Raw genomic sequence first — 18,051 nt, forward strand, 5'->3', positions numbered from 1 at the left:
ATTCAATATCTGATCAAATGTGAAATATGGTCACAATCTCCCTTTCTGTTCCTGAGTTATGGCGTTGATAATGGCCAGAAAAGTGTTTTTGCAGAACATTATGATGTCACAATGAAGTTGACCTTTGATCTCTTGGATATAAAATGTCCTCACATTATCATTTTATCCTATTAAACATTTATGTGAAACTTTGTCATAATTAGTGTATGAACTCTTCAGTTATGGCCAAAAACATGTTTTGTGAGGTAATAGTGACCTAGAACTTTGGCCTTTGACCACCGAAATCTAATCAGTTCATCCTTGAGTCCAAGTGGACGTTTGTGCCAAATGTAATGAAATTCCCTCCAGGTGTTCCTGAGATATTGCATTCATGAGAATGGGATGGATGGGAGGTCACAGTGACTTTGACCTTTGACCAGCAAAATCTAATCAGTTCATCCTTGAGTCCAAGTGGATGTTTGTGCCAAATCTGAAGAAATTCCCTCAAGGCATTCCTGAGATATCGCGTTCACAAGAATGGGACGGATATACAGATGGACAGACAACCCGAAAACATAATGAAACATAAAAACATTCCAGGTAGACAAGGTAGATAAATAGTATAATATTAGTATAGTAGTAGTAGTAATAGTTTCCTTCACATTGTATGTTGAGTGCTGAAAACAGACTAGAACCAGGTGAAGCTATGGTGAGTTAAGGTCACACTTCCATTCTGACATGGCTGGCTGCAGTTCACAGCAGTGACAAGTCCAATTTTGCCAGAACTTGTTATACAAAGCTTAAGTCAGTGTAATGTACACACATACAATGAAAAAAAAAAAAAACACAAAAAGATAATAAAGAGCAACATCTGGTAGAAGTTCATCTTAGGGAACATTAAGGCTTGCATTCTGCAAATGGAAACATTTCAGTTTTATGAATGCTGATTTGTTGGTTTTCAAAATAAACAAGGCAGTATGAAGTTGCATTTTCTCTGATGATCAAAGGAACATTTTTGACATGTCCTTGTAGAGTTTTTTTTGCAAATCTTCATGGTAAATTTGTACAGAAAAATTACTTTTTCAACAAATTTACATTTTCTTTCAACAATATTACAATTTGTTATTCAATCAAATAACATGTCAAAAAAACATGAGAAGTTGTAATGTGCCCTTTGCAAAATGTCAGTGTCAATTACAACATCATTCCCTTTAAAACATTTCACAGTACCCTTCCTTCATGAATGCGAAAGCCACGTGAGGTTCATTTTGTCTGACAATACTTTTCATCTTATGAAATGCTATATGAGTAATACATATACAGTATTTACATTATCACAAAATAATGGTGACCTGAATCTCTGCACCTTCACATGCTTTGTTCAGTGTCTTCAAATGCATTAAGGCATGTCAGAACAGTAATTGTAATCTAACAGTTAAGTTTATAACTTTAATATATGAATGCTCGCTAATTAAAGCACTTGCAATGCATGCATTTAAACTCTGTGTATACACAACTGTATATACATTTCAGAGCAAGGCAGAAGTGTGAATTTATATTATTTTATGTAAAAAATATAATACTGATAATGCTACAGTTAATAATTGCATATTCATAGTTTTAAAATATCAAAAATTCAGATTTTGCTGTAGTACAAAACAAACAGAATATTTTAAGATATAGAAACTTTGCACACTTTTCATATAATTAGAGGCTCTTAGTAAATATTTTTACAAGTTTATAAAGAAAAAGTGAGAACCGGACAGGAAGTGATCTTGCTGGCTCCCACTCATTGTTCAAGAACAACGATATCGGCCACTCCATGCACTTGTGTGAGCTGTTTACAGTCGAGTGACGCCACAAGCTTCCTGGGTCCGGGTTGGGTGGGGATGAAGTGTTCTGTCAGTGTCACTGTGGAGTGACTACCAACGTCACTGAAAGACAAAAAAAGAGGAGTGAAATATTAGTCTGGAGTGGGAAATGTGGGGGGAAATGCACGGGTGACAGAGGTTATTTGGCAAAAAACAAGAGATGTCTCATTGTCTTACCCAACAACAACTTCGTGGCCTTTCTGCAGACCCAAGCCCTCCACTCTGAAAATGACTCCCTTCAGTGTTCGTGGCAGGGGGTTGGTGAAGGTGATCTTGGCTGCCATCTCCTTACCAACCACGGCTTCTCCCAAAGGCTACCAGGAAGAAATTCAAAATTGATCAGGATTTGTGAGGTAAATCTTCATTTCTTAGGCTCCCGAGTAAATAAAATTTTACACAACAAAATCCTTAAAAACGGAAAGAATGCTATCATGCCAATGCTAACTTTAAATGAACTGTTAAATGCTAAGCAAAAACTCACCATGATGTTGAGGTCAGGTGTTCGGAGCCTGAAAGTGGTCTGGTTGGCCAACACTTGCTGGGTCTCACTGACTCTTCCTGTCAGTGTCAGCATCAGGGCTGCCTGGTCCACCAGCTGGTTTTGGTACTGTTGGTAGGGCAGTAACCACTCAATGGTCTTTTCTGTGTGGAGAGAAAAAAGAGTGTTGGGCTACGTATTCAGAATGTTCACTGTAAAATTTGTACTTCCTTATATAAATACTGTTGATTAAAGAAGTAACTGTGAAAACATTAAGTAGACTTTATCTCAGTTTTATGATGTTTAAGATTCTGTGTCATGCATTTACTTTGATAGTTGCATACTAGCAAAGCTCCCCCAGCTGTTCCTGTGCATTAAAGCTAGATTATCACATTTGAAAGAAGAAGTAACATATTCTTCCTCTTACAAATGAAAAGTAAAAGAAAAAATAAGCAATAAAACACACCCTTTTTCAATTCAATATACTCTAGGGTTTTGCCTTTCTTGGGCTAGTATGACCAGTAGCTTATGCTGTGTTAGCTAATGTTAGCAAACTTCAGATTGAAATTGCTGACTTACAGCATCAGCTCATTGACTTAATGAATCTTCATTACTTGTGCTACTGTTACATTACATTTTAATATTTACCATTGTGCTATAATTGTCATTTGTGCGGACAGTCACTGTTAAATTACATAAGCTAGTCTTGCTTTAGATCAGCATTAATTGGTTTTCAGCTACTTGGGGGAGGCAGAAACAAACTGTACACAACACTGACATACTACCATCTTTTATGCTGATATGGCGCACTTGTTGGTAAACAGTTGCTTACACATCCACCAAACATTAGCATTCATTTAAAGTTGTATTTCCATCCACTTGATGAATGTAAGACCAATATTCATTCTACTTTTAGCTCTATTTTGCTCTCCAGTAACTCTTCAGAAAAATATCTGGCTTTATAACTGTTGCATATGTTCACTAGCTAGATGCTAACTTTGTTGGTCTGCTGTTGCCTGCCATGCAGATAGCATACAATGGGTTTTTAGAACTTTTCGCTCAAAATAGCTGCTCTCTCTACAAAACTAAGATGAAAGCAGTGAGAGTGAATCAATAGTTGTGGGCCATAATTCCAAAACAGTGAATTAAAAGACACAAAAACTCCATAGAGCTAAGGGGAAACTTTAAAGTTGAGTGATAATTCTCTGAGTTTGTCACTACAAGCGACCCCTTTCACATACATACATATCTTTTGATCCATTGTTAGTATAGAAATACTGATTATAACAGCTTTAAAGTGTAGTGGAAAGCCAACCTTCATTGGGCAAAAGCTCCACAGGCATCTCCTCCTTCTTGATGGTGCCCTTCAGCACACCAGTGTAGTACATGACAGCCACCTGGCTGTGCAGCGTTGTCCGACGGGGCTGCGAGCTCAGGTTCTTCACTAGGATGGTCAGTTGGGCATCGGCACCCATCCTGGGCCCCTCGCCCTCCATCTTCACTTCCACGCTCACATCCTCTGCCATGGGAGTGGAGTAGACGTCTGGCTTGCTGCCATAGCGACTGGCAGTCTCCACAGCAATGCGTTCGTCTTCCGACCCTGACAAAAAGAGAGGAGGGGGTGAGTGCACCACATTCTGTCTGAGGTTTCAGGATTTATTGACAGATACAAGAGATATGGCACACAGTCCTTCCAAACAAAGCAAACAGTGAGACATAGTTTCATATTTTGAAGAAGATGTGAACAGTTGAGGGGTCAGCTGAGGGGAATCTGTGCACAGCAAAATGATCTATACAGCAAGGACTTATTAAATCATTACATTTTAAGATGGTTCCTTGTAGTGTAGGAATAATTATGTCTGGTTCTGCAACATCAATCAAGGGTAGAACTGAAATGAAGCAAAGTATAATATGGTTGCCAGTACCTTCCTGGTATTTGTACAGGTGTGTGATGTCTGCCCGTGTCTCAGAACCCACTGCTTTGGTGCTGATACAGTGGCCAACGGCTTTCTTCTCACTGTGAATCTGGCTGAAAGTACCATCAAGATTTTTCTGCCAGTAGATCTTATCACTGTTGACCTGATGGGAGAGTAACACTTGATCAGCTCAAACATCAGAGTTCATTAGAAGTTTGTCTTTCATACACATGACACAATTTAGGTAGAGAATGCACAACTCATAACAATGGATATATATGAAATTCCTCTCTGTGATTTTCTTGTAAATTAACGTAGATGAGCTGTGTTGTTGATCTAGGAAGTATCAGGGGAACCAAGAAAGAAGTCCTTGTTTGAAAGTAATCCATGCTATGCTAAGACAGAGGGTGTGCACTAAGAGCCACTAAATTAGATGTCTATTAAAACATCAAAGTTTTTAAAGTCTTTGATACCTGTAATTTAATTCTCACTTTGCAATCAGAGACAACGCCCTGGTAACGCATCAAAATATTCCCTGAGAGAACTAAATAACAAAGGTCTCTGCTCACGCACATTTGCCAGTTTCTAGCCCTCACCTCAGCAAAGATGAAGGGTGAGTCATGTTTGAGGTAGACCTGGCCAGAGCGGATGGCGTTGACAGAGGCGGGGCCACAGCGGAAGGTTCCCTGGCTGGTCTCCTGGGGAGTGGAGTCAATAGCCTGCCAGCCTCCATAACCAGCGGGCAAGTCTGGTCTTGCCATCCAGCAGTCGTTCCATACGTGGAAATTCCTATGGGTAGATGATATTAATTATGTCATTTGAGTTTGCTTATAAATAAATAGTTTTACGTTTTGGGAAATACACGTATTTTCCCTTTAGCTGAGAGTTACATGAAAGGCTCAGTACTACTCTAATATGTGTCTTGGCTTAAAGGGATGGTTCGGATTTGGTTGTAGTTTGGTTGTATGAGGTACAACCAAAGGTACACTATAGAATAGTGCACAGTTTATAATATTTTCACTGCTTTACCTTGCCATCAGACAGCCCTTTCCTTTGGCAAAACATTTTCTCAACCATAGAACTTCTGTATTCCTACGCATGTTGCATGCTGTATTACGCCACAGATCAGATGTATGGGTCAGAAAACACTGCTTAATATGAAATTGCAGCCAGTAGCCACTTAAATTTATATTGGTGTAAAGAAATAGTAAAAAAAAAAAATAGCCTGGCTCTATCCACATTTTTACACTTTCCCTACGTATTAAACAAATGAGAGAAGTATAACATGTTAATTAGTGAGCTTTAGAGGTGCTGGTAGGTAGATTTGGTCATCTTTGAACAGAGCTAGGCTAGCTGTTTACTGTCTTTATGCTAAGCTAACGAGCTGCTGGCTGTAGCCTTATAGACAAATATAAGAGTGGTATTGATCTTCTATTATAACTTTCAGCAAGAAAGCATTTCCCAAAATGCATAACCTTTCTGTTAAGATTACATAGCATAGTGTTCATTTAGACCTTTTAGAAACATCTTAATTTCAGATTCGTGTTAGGGTTCATGAACATGTGTGTGTAAGAATTGAAGAGTCCTTTATGGATCCTAAATGTAACAGGAATTATTGACAAAATTGCAGCTGTCTAACATTACTACATTTTGCTACATTTCAACAAGCACCTGATGTGCTTTTGCTTCTTGGTTAGAGAGGAAAGGAGTAAAAAATTAGCCAGAAATAACAAAAAATGACACCAATCATTCTAAGGGGCACAGATAGTACTTCCAGATAGCAGACAGATACCAGATTAGCCTCTGCTGTCTGAGAAGATTTACAGATAATTGAAAGAGCACGACATCATTGAGGTTTCAAGTTAGAGGGGACTGCTTTTGGAGAAGATCTAAATATACGGTGCATTCCTAAGGTATGGATTTAGCAGCTGGCAATTTTCATAGCAGGGTGTCCTGGCCATGTAAGGTTACACATCTTACCAGACAGAATCACTGTTGAGGTAGTCAATTGGCTTCATATTCTCATCGAAATATACATCTGTGGTGAGGGATACGTCAGTATCATGAGCAGACTGGAAGTTGGTCACACTGCGGGCGGGTATGCCAAGACAGCGGAGAACTGGAAACAAGGAAAGACAGAGGTAGAGTAATTAAAACTGCATTTACGATGTCATGTCACAATTCAATTATGTGTCCAGATGCTAAGACATGAGCAAAATGACTTCAGGCATTGCTCCTAAGATGGCATTTGCATGCTGGCACTGAACTTTATTATCCTGGCTGAATGAAAGCAACACGTGTGGCTCTATCTGTGACAAAAGTAGGAGGTATGACAAGAATGCAAATGCAAGGTATTTAGGGTGTATATGAGCTACGGCGTGCTATCAGGGGCAACACTATGTGCTAAGGTCAGCTAGCTGTCATGTGAGGGACCCTGCCTGCACGCACTATGAATGAAGTGTTCTGTTACAGTTAGAGTTAATGAAAAGGGCCTGATAGACAGGAAGTCTGTTCATCAAATTAACATGAATATTGGAAAACACACAACCATTGGGTATCCTCTGTGGCATTTGCACATGCACACACATACAATCTCTTCACATGGCTACTACCATAGAGAGTTCCAATTTCCCACTTAAGTCCAACCTGTCTACATAAACATGTACTCCTCACTCACACACAACATCACATGCTCTCTGTTTAGCTCACAAACTCACCTGTTGTAGTGACCCCGGAGAAGACCCAGCACTGTCCATATGACACAGGCGTTCCATTGGAGGAGTGGTATTTCCTCAGGATCTCCACGCTGCTGCTCCAAGCCGTAGGAGACACTCCATCAGAGTAATCTCCTGACCAGTTCCCAACCAGAACCCCTGAGTCATCCTGAGCATTTATCTGATAGGAGAATGGTGACACAGACAGTGAGAATCTGTCAGCATGTTGCTGTGTTGTGGTGTTCACTTTCAAAGCAACATAATGCAAGTGAAAAGGTAGATAAATTGAATTATCTACTTAGTGATCAAAAAAAAAAAATTCTTACCATGGCAGATATGACCCTGACCACATTAATAGAATCCCCTCGGCCAGATGGTGGCATGTCACTCTTTTCCAAGATGAACAGACATGCTTCCAGGATCCCCTCATGAAACTAAAGTGAAGAAAAATACAAGATTACCAATAAAGGAAAACAGTCCATTCAAATGAGAATGATATATGCTGTATCATCACATTATTTGTATACAGTATTTTAACATTTAAACAAGAGTCAATTGCTATATTAATTGTGAAAACTTCTGTTAACAAATGAGACTAGCACATTAACAACAAGCCACATGGTAGCACTGGATGTTCCTTCATTATGATGAACGTGGGCACTGCTGTTAATTTTGAGTCATTCCCAAATACACGGTCCTGCTGCTGTGAATACTCACCAGCACATATTAATCTGCAGCTGGAAATAGTCCCCAATAAATGCACTATTTACTTCTGTTTTGAGCAACATTAGCTAAAAACTACAGTGCCCATATGTTTTAGAACCTAGCTTTTTTTTTAGAAAAAATAAAAAACATTTTCATTGTATGTTTTCAGTAGGAACCAATGGGTTTGGGGAATGAAAGTTGGAAAGCATTGTTCTTTTCATGGGATTTGTTGCTCATCAGCAAAAATATAGAATGATACCAGCCACATGGATAAGTAGAATTAGTCAGTAGAGTACAACTGAGTTTTTATTCTGATATTACATACCTGCCCAAAGTTCCATGTGCGAGAACCTATTTGATTCTCTGTGCCATAGTAAATTCTCCCAGTGTCATTCAGCACATACTCTTGCCTCTCATCATCGTCATCCAGGAACACTGTGTCCTCTGTAAATATATTACACCATTATATATGTATATATACAGTAATTTGGCATTACAATACTTACTATTACAAACAGTATACAGGTATCTCTAAAGAAGATCCTACTAAACTAAACTTGAAAGGAAATACACAGAAACTCTGTGTAAATGAACTCCTGTCAGCACTTTGGCTTCCTCCTTCTCCGTAAAAGTCACTCACAATCCATGGATTAGTCATCTCTTTAGTGACTAGACTAGATTTCTCTTGAAAAATGTGAAAAAGTCCTCAAGGCCAGGAAATGGTTAAGATACACAACGATCCCTCGGTGGAGCCCACATTCATTTATGGGAAACAGTCTGTTTTAAGTGACATCAGCGCAACAGATTTGGGCGCGCACCACTGACATGAGCCTTTCTTTTTCCATCTCTTTTATCTCTTACTGTTATTACCGTGATTACCAGTGGTTGGATAAAGTAACGTGAGAAATAGAGAGAAAAGGAAAGCAGTAAAAGTATCAGGGTATTCAAGATGAACGTGAGAAAAAGCAAGTGGAAGGAAGAGGTTTAACAAAGTCATGAGGGACAACTGAGAGAAAGAGGGGAAGTTATGCTTCGGAGGGAAATGGGAAGGGAGAGTGGAGCGGAACAGAGAGTCTTGAGATTTTACAGGAGAAAACAAGGGAGGTGAGGCTGACAGTATCTGGCAGCTCTGATTATTGTGGTCCTCCTTGCTTACTGAATATTTCTGGAATGTGGGGAGAAACAGACACACACAGGAGGATAGGAGGAGCAGAACAGAGAACAGAGCAGTGGGACGATGGAGTGAGGGTTGGGTCAACAGATAGCAAGAAAGGAGTAACACTGGGTGGGGGAGGCTTACAAAGGGAGGAAATACAGATGGAGGCAGTAAAAGCGAAGGAGAGGACAGGTTGTCACCAGCTGTAGGATTACTCTGCACTCGCCCCACGGCGTTTTATACAATAATTGTAGGATTTTGATGAGGATTTATGAGCGTGAGGCAGGATTGGTTTTGGGAAGAAGAGACTGAGAGAGGGAAAAGGAGATTGGGCTTGATGCCAAAAGCAGTATGCTGCCAAAAGCACCAACCCCATAATGAAAGACAGACTGTTTTTTTAACAGATCCAGATCCACTGTTGTTATTTTGCTGTGTTGTAAATGTGCTTTTTTGGGGGTGGGGGTCAAATATCCTGTACAAATAGTTTGCAGAGCTCAGCAAACAAAAAGGCACTCAGCGGAATACCTAATGGACCTCATTTACCAATCGCCTCTTAACTGAACAGTAGAATAATAAGTATGCATATTTTTTTAAAGAGATGGACCTCTTTTTTGTTTTTAATTACAAACATTTTGGAAAAAAGAAAATACTGATAAACCCCTCAAAGTGTTTGGATTTTCCAGTAAGCACAGGTTTAAAATAATATCTGTATGTATGAACATTTCATAAATGAGGTCACTGAAAGTTGGTTTTATCTTAAAAAACTGAAGTGTTTTGGTCACAAACGTATCAACATAGTGGTTAAGTGGTATTAAGAAGTGTTGAAAGTCTTGAATTACAGCCAGTGGAGTTACATAACTCCCATAGTTATACACAGGGTCACACTGTAGCTATTTGACAGACAGCAACACTCTCAACGTCTGAGCTGGCCTTTCTTGCCCATGTGTAACCTTATAACAGGATTCCTCTCAGAGGTAAAGGTTAAAGAGTCATCTGTTTTGTGCCAATATTTGCAATCAGAACGATGATGCCATTCATTATCCAGCAGTTATGTTGTTCTCTTTACGTCTTCCCTGGCAACTGGGCTGTATTAGACACTTCTCCTGCAAGAAATACATTGACTTTGGAAGATATTCTGCTTCAAACCTAATATTGAGCCAAATAGTAACCATTTCATTCTAGACATGTTATGTAACACTGTCTGTCTTCCCTCATTTTTCTCCTCTTATCACTTGTGGCTTGTCTTCTTTCCGTCCACTCTTTCACATTCCACAATCTGTGCAAAGCCTCTGCCCAGTTCACACCCACTGCCAGCTTACCTTCACACCAGGGGTTGAAGAGCATGACGATGTTCTTGCTGGACTCGTGAGTTGTTTTGGCCTCACCCTTCGGAGAGCAAATTGTGACTGTGAGGCCGTACAGGCCAATCACAGCACTGGCTGGTGAGTTGACTGACAGCTTGATCTTGTTGCCGTTCTGCTCTACAACCTTGGCCTCCCAGCGTTCATCCTCCAAGTCATCCACCAGCGGAATGATAACATGGGTGCCTTTGGACACCATGGGCAGGGGACCTACACCACACAGGTTATATTTGAGTCAAGTTGTAAGGATGCAACAAAAAGAAACACTATAGCAACATTTTTCCTGTACAATAGTCTGATATATCACAATGCATTTCATGCTTTGCCTTTATGTGGTTTTGTACAATATGCTCTCATATTGTACAAAAAATTTGAATTTATGTGCGGAGTTCTACCCAATAAAGGAATAAACTGACATTTTGGGAAATAGAGAGAATTTGATTAGAAGATAGATATTCTCCACTCTTATATATGTCCATTAAATATGAAGGTAAGCCTACAGTCAGCAGCTGATTAGCTTAGCTTAGCCTAAAGACTGGCAGCAGGGGGAAACAGCTAGCCTGGTTCTGTCCAAAGGTAAAAATATTTCTACTAGCACTTCTTAAACCCACTGATGAACGTGTTATATTTAATTTCTTTAATCATTTTACAGAAACCCATTTGTTCTAGTGCTATAGGGGACCATTTCTTGGCCGGGTGCAGTGACTTCCAAAAGTCTCTGCTCGTGACGATAATGCCAAGCCTCCAGGAAGAATATAAGCTACACCATGTTAATTAGTGAGTTATTAGTAGAAGGGCACATAGGCAGATTTCTTTACCTTTCAACAGAGCAAGGTTAGCTGTTTCCCCTTGTTTCCAGTCTTTGTGCTAAAGTAAGCAAGGCTAACAGTTTACTTGCTGTAACTTCATATGTAACGGACAGACATGAGAATGATTATCGATCTTCTCATATAACTCCCAGCAAAAAAGAGAAAAAGAATGTCCCAGAATGTAAAACCATTTCTTTAAGGAATCCAAAGATTAACTACATGCAACTGATTTGCTTTGCACCAGTAGAGCTATCAGAATATAGCAAAACATTTGATTGGAAAATGATAAACTCATAAATGAAGTTAAAAAGAATAATATAGCACAACCATCTGCAACTGAACAACAGATTCTTTCATTTATAATGAATGAACCTTTGGGACAGAACAACATATTTGACGCTTTTAGTATAAACAAAAGACAGCCTTCCACAGACACATGATGTTGTACAGTTTTGTTTGTGCAATCAAAACTATCTTTGAATCACATTTTGTTTTAAATGTGTGTATGAAAATTCTAATTGTGCACCTCCATTGAAGTGCCTTTTGAGCCTATTTTATTTGTGATTCTCAACTGACCTTGAAAGTTTGGATTAACTAAAGTTAGACTGCAGCAGTGGCAGTGGAAGGACTTCATTGCAACATGTAGCTGGACATGGGCAACTCTATTATTTACATCACAGTAATTCTTAGTCAGTTCCCACAGTGGATGACACAACCATAGCACACTGTAAACCACAGATGCATCACTGCTTTGCACCCAACTGTGAGTAGTTTCTCTGGAAAGCCTCACATACCGCACGTAAGCACACATCCAGCCAAACACAGAAGTGGTTTATCTTACAGACAGCTAGCTTGGATATGACAATGTTTTGCTTAATGATTTGCTAAATACTGACAAACTAAGAAAAGTTAACAACTTTATATGTCCTCTTGTTGTGAGAAAAGGGTTATATTAAAGGTCCTTCTAAGCTAAGAGACTTATTGCATGCTTTCCTCTGAGCTATTTTCTTGGTGACACCCTGCTGGGCTTTAGCTGCCATTTACTAAAGGGAGTATGGAGTTTATCAAGAAACCATTGTTCTCCAGCCGACCACAACCAAGACTCCCCACCCTTCCCTTGTTGAAAAGGAAATCAATGAAAAACGTTGTCTCTTTTCTTCTGGAGCAACTTCACCTTTATTGAAAACTGACTACAAAATAACAGGTTAGTGGGCTGCAATGATACAAAGCCCCAACACTTAAAGCCTTTTCACAGCAAATGACACTGTGAAAGCAACAGCAATGAGAGTCTTTAGAATTTGAATAGCTCAGATAGTTATGTGTGTTGAGTCCTTGCTTCCCTCTTAGTGGTGGTGATGTAATGGCAATTTATTCCCTAGTGTGTATGGATCACTGTAGTGTGAGGTCTGTAAATACCAAAGGGAGGTGTCCAGTGTCCTAGGGTCTGGAATATGTTAAGACTGTGGGTGGAATCTAAAACGTGTGGTGTAGCTATGGTTGAACTGCAGCTCGATTTAAACGTGCTAGCTACGTATAGCATTCTGACCATGTTTTCCATGCTTTGTTTTGAGTTAATGGTTTGTTCCTCTGCGTTTCACATGGGCTTGAGACTAATATTGATTTAACACTCTGACAATGTTATACATGAAGATCAGTTTATTCGTCATGATTAGTATGACTCAGCCTGTGAAAATTGTTGTATTATGTCTTCTGTGTCTATAGAGAAGCTTTCTAAAGTCTGAGAAAACAACCCTGATGAAGTTAGTCCTCTGAACTTGGACAAAGAGTTCAAAGGATGAGGGTATTTACCAGGCAAGGAGAGTCTAACAAATGACATTAACATACTTCTAAACATTTACAAAAATCCTCCCTCTCATCCCCAGTAACACAACATACAAATTGTAGGATCCAGTGTTTATGAAGCTTGACCCATTCTAGTGACTTAAAGTTAGGGTATCTCAACCTCTGCTGCTTTGATTTCCATCATTCTTTTTTAATCTGTCTCTTATGAATCCCCAAAATTAATGCCGGTTGCAATGCAATTGTTGGAGTAGCCCTTTAAGATTTATTAATATATTTTTCTTTATTATTTTGGTTTTGATTTCCCATTTTCCTGCCACTGCACTAGTTGATGATATAGAGCACTGACTTTCTTTCTGACTGTGTCTGTTAGATGCTCCTTTGGTCCACTATGATGTTTTTAAAACATGCATTGGGCCTAAATAGTGTGACCACCTCTCAGTAAAAGCACTTGGCTTTTGTATCAGAAAAGATCAAATTTACACCTACTATACTGGTTGCATTGTATGTCTTTATCATTTAAGTAATATATATATCTGGTTGGAAAGTATGACACACACCCCCTCCCTTAGCCTCATACCTGTTTTAAGGTCCAGATACAGCTTGTGAGTGTCAGCCTTGAAGGGCCTGTTGAGCTCCAGCTCCATCTGGAAGGTCTGCCCTCTGCGGATGATCAGCTCATCTCCGTCATACAGGTCAGTGTGGTGCTCCCGTCTGTTCTGACTTGTCTTGGAGCTCAGCAGGTCCACAGAAAGCACTGACAACTTCATTTCTGAGAGAGAAGGATTGAATATCCTTATATAATAATGCTGGAATAGGTTTGATATCTTCTGTAGGAAACATCATGATGCAAAAACTGTCCAGAGGTGAATAAACCCAGTCCTGGGCCCATGCCATGTTTTGTAAAACAAGCCACCTTCACATCTAGAGTATTACACAAATGACCTCAAAAGTCAATCACATTACCTTCCAGTTCCTTTGCTTCTCCATTCTCAGGCTGTGGCTTAACAGGCTCCGGGGCCAATTCTGGGGCTGGGGGTTTGACAAATTCCACCTTATCTGTAACATCACGAGAGGTGCTGTTCTGGCGCTTACAGCAACAGCATATTTTCCTGAAAAAGCGGCAACATCCTCCTTTCTCCTGCTTCTTCTCCTCATCCTTGTGAATGGTCAGCTCCACCCGGGTGGGTGGGGCTGCTCCTGGGAAGCGCCCCACCTCTGACGTGCCTCTTACTGTCAACCGTTCACCTGGCATTCTGGAAGACATGGAAAAATTGCTATTTCAAGATACGAATCAAGATATTAAGTCAATACTTTACACATATGACACTACTGAATCGTCCTGCTTTTCCTGAAATTAGGATGTGTGTTAATGACAGAGTTCAAGGGCTAACTGGAAACCAATAAGCAAGCGGTGCGAAGAAAAGAAAACAGAAATTAGGACAACAGAACAACTTACATTTTTTAACAGACTGAAGACTAGAACTGAGATAATTAATTGAGCATTGCAGTTTTTCAAGCAAAAATGCCAAACATTTGATGATCAAGATATCATCTCAGTATAATCTCCAGACCTCACTGTGAACAGTTTTCATTGGAACTACAGAAACATTTCCTTGGAAAACTGTTGACTGTGTTTAAAACTTTCTGCATGGCTAGAGACCACAAGTAATATTGAGTAATAAAAACATTTGTGCCTAAAAACTCAACAAAATTGTTGGTGAAGCAGAAAAAAATCAAGAAAAAGGATGTAAATTATGGCCTCAAAAAGTTATGTACATACTTCTCCTTCTCCCTTTCTTTCATCTCTCCATTATAAAACAATCAATAGTCATCTCTTTTACTATTTCCCACAATTACCACATTCCAGACACGCACTTTCCTCGGCCATCAGGCTTTCCCAAAGCATTCTGGGGTATTTAGCCTTTCATCCTTGTCGGCTATACTCCCTGCGCAATCTAACATATTGTACCCACTACAAGCAGCTGGATTTCATCTGTCTCACCCCAGCTGTTGGGGCGTAATACAGTTTGTGGTATGTCTCTGTGCACGCACATAGGTGTACAGTACTGTAGATCATGTGAACATTTATCACACTGTCACATCCCCACCCTCATACAGTGCACTAATAATCACAGTGGAATTAGATCATTTGTTACATTGAAGATAATCCCTGTCCCTCCTACTCGTATTCAGCTTTGAAACTCGGGGCCAAATGTCAACTTTGGGAAAGTGAAAACAAAGAAGTGTTTACTAAAATGAAAGGCAAAGGGAGGAAGTCTTTCCCTCTTACCCCCTTCTCTCTCCCTTTTTCCCACAATCTGCATCTTCTCCACATTGGTCACATTGGGCTGCAGCCAGGCGCTACACACAAAAATAAATCTATATTACCCAAGCATTAAAGCGCCAATGGGGTTTTGTTGGCTCTTGTAAAACACCCATGAACTGTAATGAGCTGCAGTAATGCACGTAGTCAGCTAAATACAGCGTTGTTGAGTGAACACGTATAGGAGATGTTTGGTTTATGGGGTAATTATTCTCATTTTTACAAACAACTGACTATTTGCTAAGCCCCATCCCCCTTAGTTACTACCCCTGTCAAGCTTTATTCTACACAGCACCTGGTTCACAGTGATGACTGTGGACATGTGGAGGGTCTTTAATATGGCTACATACATGATATAATGCTAAAAATCTGATGCTAAAGCTACAAGTTTCACGCAAAATGTCCACATCCTCAGCAGTTGGTGATCCATGTAGGCAACATGTAAATGAAGAAGCAGCATTAATTACCATCATCAATAAAAATCTATAAGAATAACAAAATCCTCTTATATACTTGTGCAGCAGTAATGCTTTATTATTTATATACTATTTATGATTTATTTATCATATACACAAGCAGCAGTGAGAGTCTTTGGTAAAGTGCTGCTACTTCTCTATTGATTGCATGTCTAAATATTAACATCGGACAGGCGTATCACACTGATTTGGGGAAAAAAGGCAGTGATATTGAAGTTCAAAGTTCAAAGAGCGGACAACAGCTGAGGAATAGGTGATAGTGAGGGACATCTCATAGTATCAGACCCGTGTGTAGGTGTAGAATACGCATGTAGCATCTGTGTGTGTGTGTGTGTGTGTATGTGACTATGTGCACCTCTGATTTTTCAATTCCGTGACTTCCTGAGTTCACCCACTGGTCAGATGCTTTCTCCTCCCTTCAACCGTTTCCAAATCCTCTAAATATTTGGCAGAAACATTCATAATTATCGTGACAGATACAATGGATCATGTCAGCTCTATGTATTGCAACATGAACTCCACCCAAAACTGTTTTCACACTCTCCTACCCATTCCATCCTGTGCTCTCTTATTTTAGGAAAGGAATCTGCATGTAGACTGAAATGAGATGAAAAGCTCGGCACATTCTGGTTACAGGGCAGTAATTCTAGATTTATTCTATTGCATTAAGCTCTTTTGCTTTTATCTTCTTACTCACAGATGATATGTAAATGTGATATGTAAATATTTGCGGTGATAAAATGCAAGATACAGGTACAAATGGACAAATAATACAACAAATATGGATATTTTTCAAACGTAACAGCTGAACAAAAGCTTTTCAGGGTGTTTAGTCAATAATTTGTGTCTTCACAGGCTTTCTAAAGATCAAGTTATCTCACAACTACACCTTAGGTGGCCTAAAATTGTCCAATTAGAGCCATCCACTCAACCCCCTAAAACCATGAAAAGCCATTCCACAAGCCTAATTTTTGGCAGCCTCGCTCTTCCCTCACACTTTAATGCAGTAATTTAAATGGATTTATAATACAGCCATCAGCCAAGCTTGAAATGAAGTGTTACTTCTTCCCCCCCCCCCCCCCCCCCCCCCCCCCCCCCGCCGTTCACTACCACATGTATCACATCATCCATTATATTGCATGTGCCCACTCCCTCTGCACTTCTTCCCAGTCAGTTAGTGTTGGCATGGCGGCAGGGCTGGTATGCCTACTGGCCCCTGAGATAAGCGCTGTTCCCAAACAACAGCAGCCGCTTTAAATGGCCAGGCTTATATGTCTGATGATGTTGCGCCCATGTAATATTAATTAATTGATTAAAGAAAAAAAACAAACTTGAAATGTCACAGTACGATAAAAGCCTGGAATGCCATCACATGTAGAGAAAAAAAGCTAGAAATGGATTAAATCCTTTGTACTGCACATCCTTCAAGGTCTCTGAGAGAAGAAAAGGGATCAGCTGGTTAGTGGCCAACCAGCTGCTGCTGAAGGCATGAAAGTACCTTAACTACTTGTCTTTGTTCTCCATTAAACATGGTAAATGCTTTAAAGCGGATATAACAATAAACCAACTTTGGCAGGATGAGGCGGCCCCTTCCTTATGAAGTGCTGGAAGCCCATTGGGGAAAGTGATTAGTTGGATTGTTGTTGCGTTTGACAACAAAAAAGGTCCATTCAATAAACAAAACATACTTCAACAATAGTCAAATGACTTCTATAGTATTGCTGAGCCAGGAAAAGTACTACAACTGTCTCCTTCTCTTCTATTCTCCTCCAGATAATCATCATATAAACTTTTAATTGTATGAGAGATTTTCTCTTATGTATGAGAGGAAACCGTTAGGTCAGGCGTGTCCAGTCACAGGTTCACACTTCCCTTCATGTCCGCTACTAGGAAAGGAAGCATACAGCAAAAACATGCAGTATTAGTGAGTGACGCTCTTACTTTCTCTGTGAGGACTCTTCTATGGATCAGCGGTGAAACCTCTGCTTCGTCCTGAGTAGTGATCCCTCAGTGTTTGAAAACTTTTAGAAACTATTTTCTGTACTCGCACTTGGTCTCTTAGAAGACTTAAATATCTGCCTGTCCAAGAATGTACTGCACGCTACTTAAAGTCCTCACACACCCCTTTCCCTTTCAGCTCTGCCCACCCCGCTCCGCCCAGAGAAGCTGAAGTTTCTCCACGAGATCCAGCTCCGTCGAGCGCGTACATGACACACACACACACACACACGCACTAGACAAAAGTTGTTACGTAAGATTCAGCACTATTTTTCCAATGCTGGAAGGGAGTGGAAGCACGTACAATGGAGGGTAGGGGGAAAAAAAACTTGTGAGTCTAAGTCATCCACTAAACCCAGAAAAAATCAGAGGCATTAACAGGGATTTTCAGGAATTATGTAGAAATATAAATATTATAATTGCCATAGAATGAAAAATGCCATAGAATAATAAAAAAAAAAA

The 18,051-nt window shown here is 39.8% G+C and overlaps 1 protein-coding gene across 1 annotated transcript; it reads right to left on the reverse strand.

Moving 5' to 3' along the window:
* Window positions 1–580: 580 nt before the first annotated feature.
* Window positions 581–17,706, reverse strand: tgm1l1 (transglutaminase 1 like 1). Its single transcript, XM_044368474.1, has 14 exons — window positions 17,533–17,706; window positions 13,756–14,045; window positions 13,370–13,561; window positions 10,139–10,390; window positions 7,989–8,107; window positions 7,285–7,392; window positions 6,962–7,139; window positions 6,225–6,363; window positions 4,841–5,033; window positions 4,254–4,407; window positions 3,644–3,928; window positions 2,332–2,492; window positions 2,028–2,164; window positions 581–1,913 (listed from the first exon to the last, which is right to left on the reverse strand). Exons 2-14 carry the CDS (start codon window positions 14,042–14,044, stop codon window positions 1,769–1,771), a joined length of 2,352 nt encoding a protein of 783 aa, XP_044224409.1. The 5' UTR covers window position 14,045; window positions 17,533–17,706; the 3' UTR covers window positions 581–1,768.
* Window positions 17,707–18,051: the final 345 nt, after the last annotated feature.

This window comes from Thunnus albacares, chromosome 12 (genome assembly GCF_914725855.1).
Source record: "Thunnus albacares chromosome 12, fThuAlb1.1, whole genome shotgun sequence".
NCBI lineage: Eukaryota > Metazoa > Chordata > Actinopteri > Scombriformes > Scombridae > Thunnus > Thunnus albacares.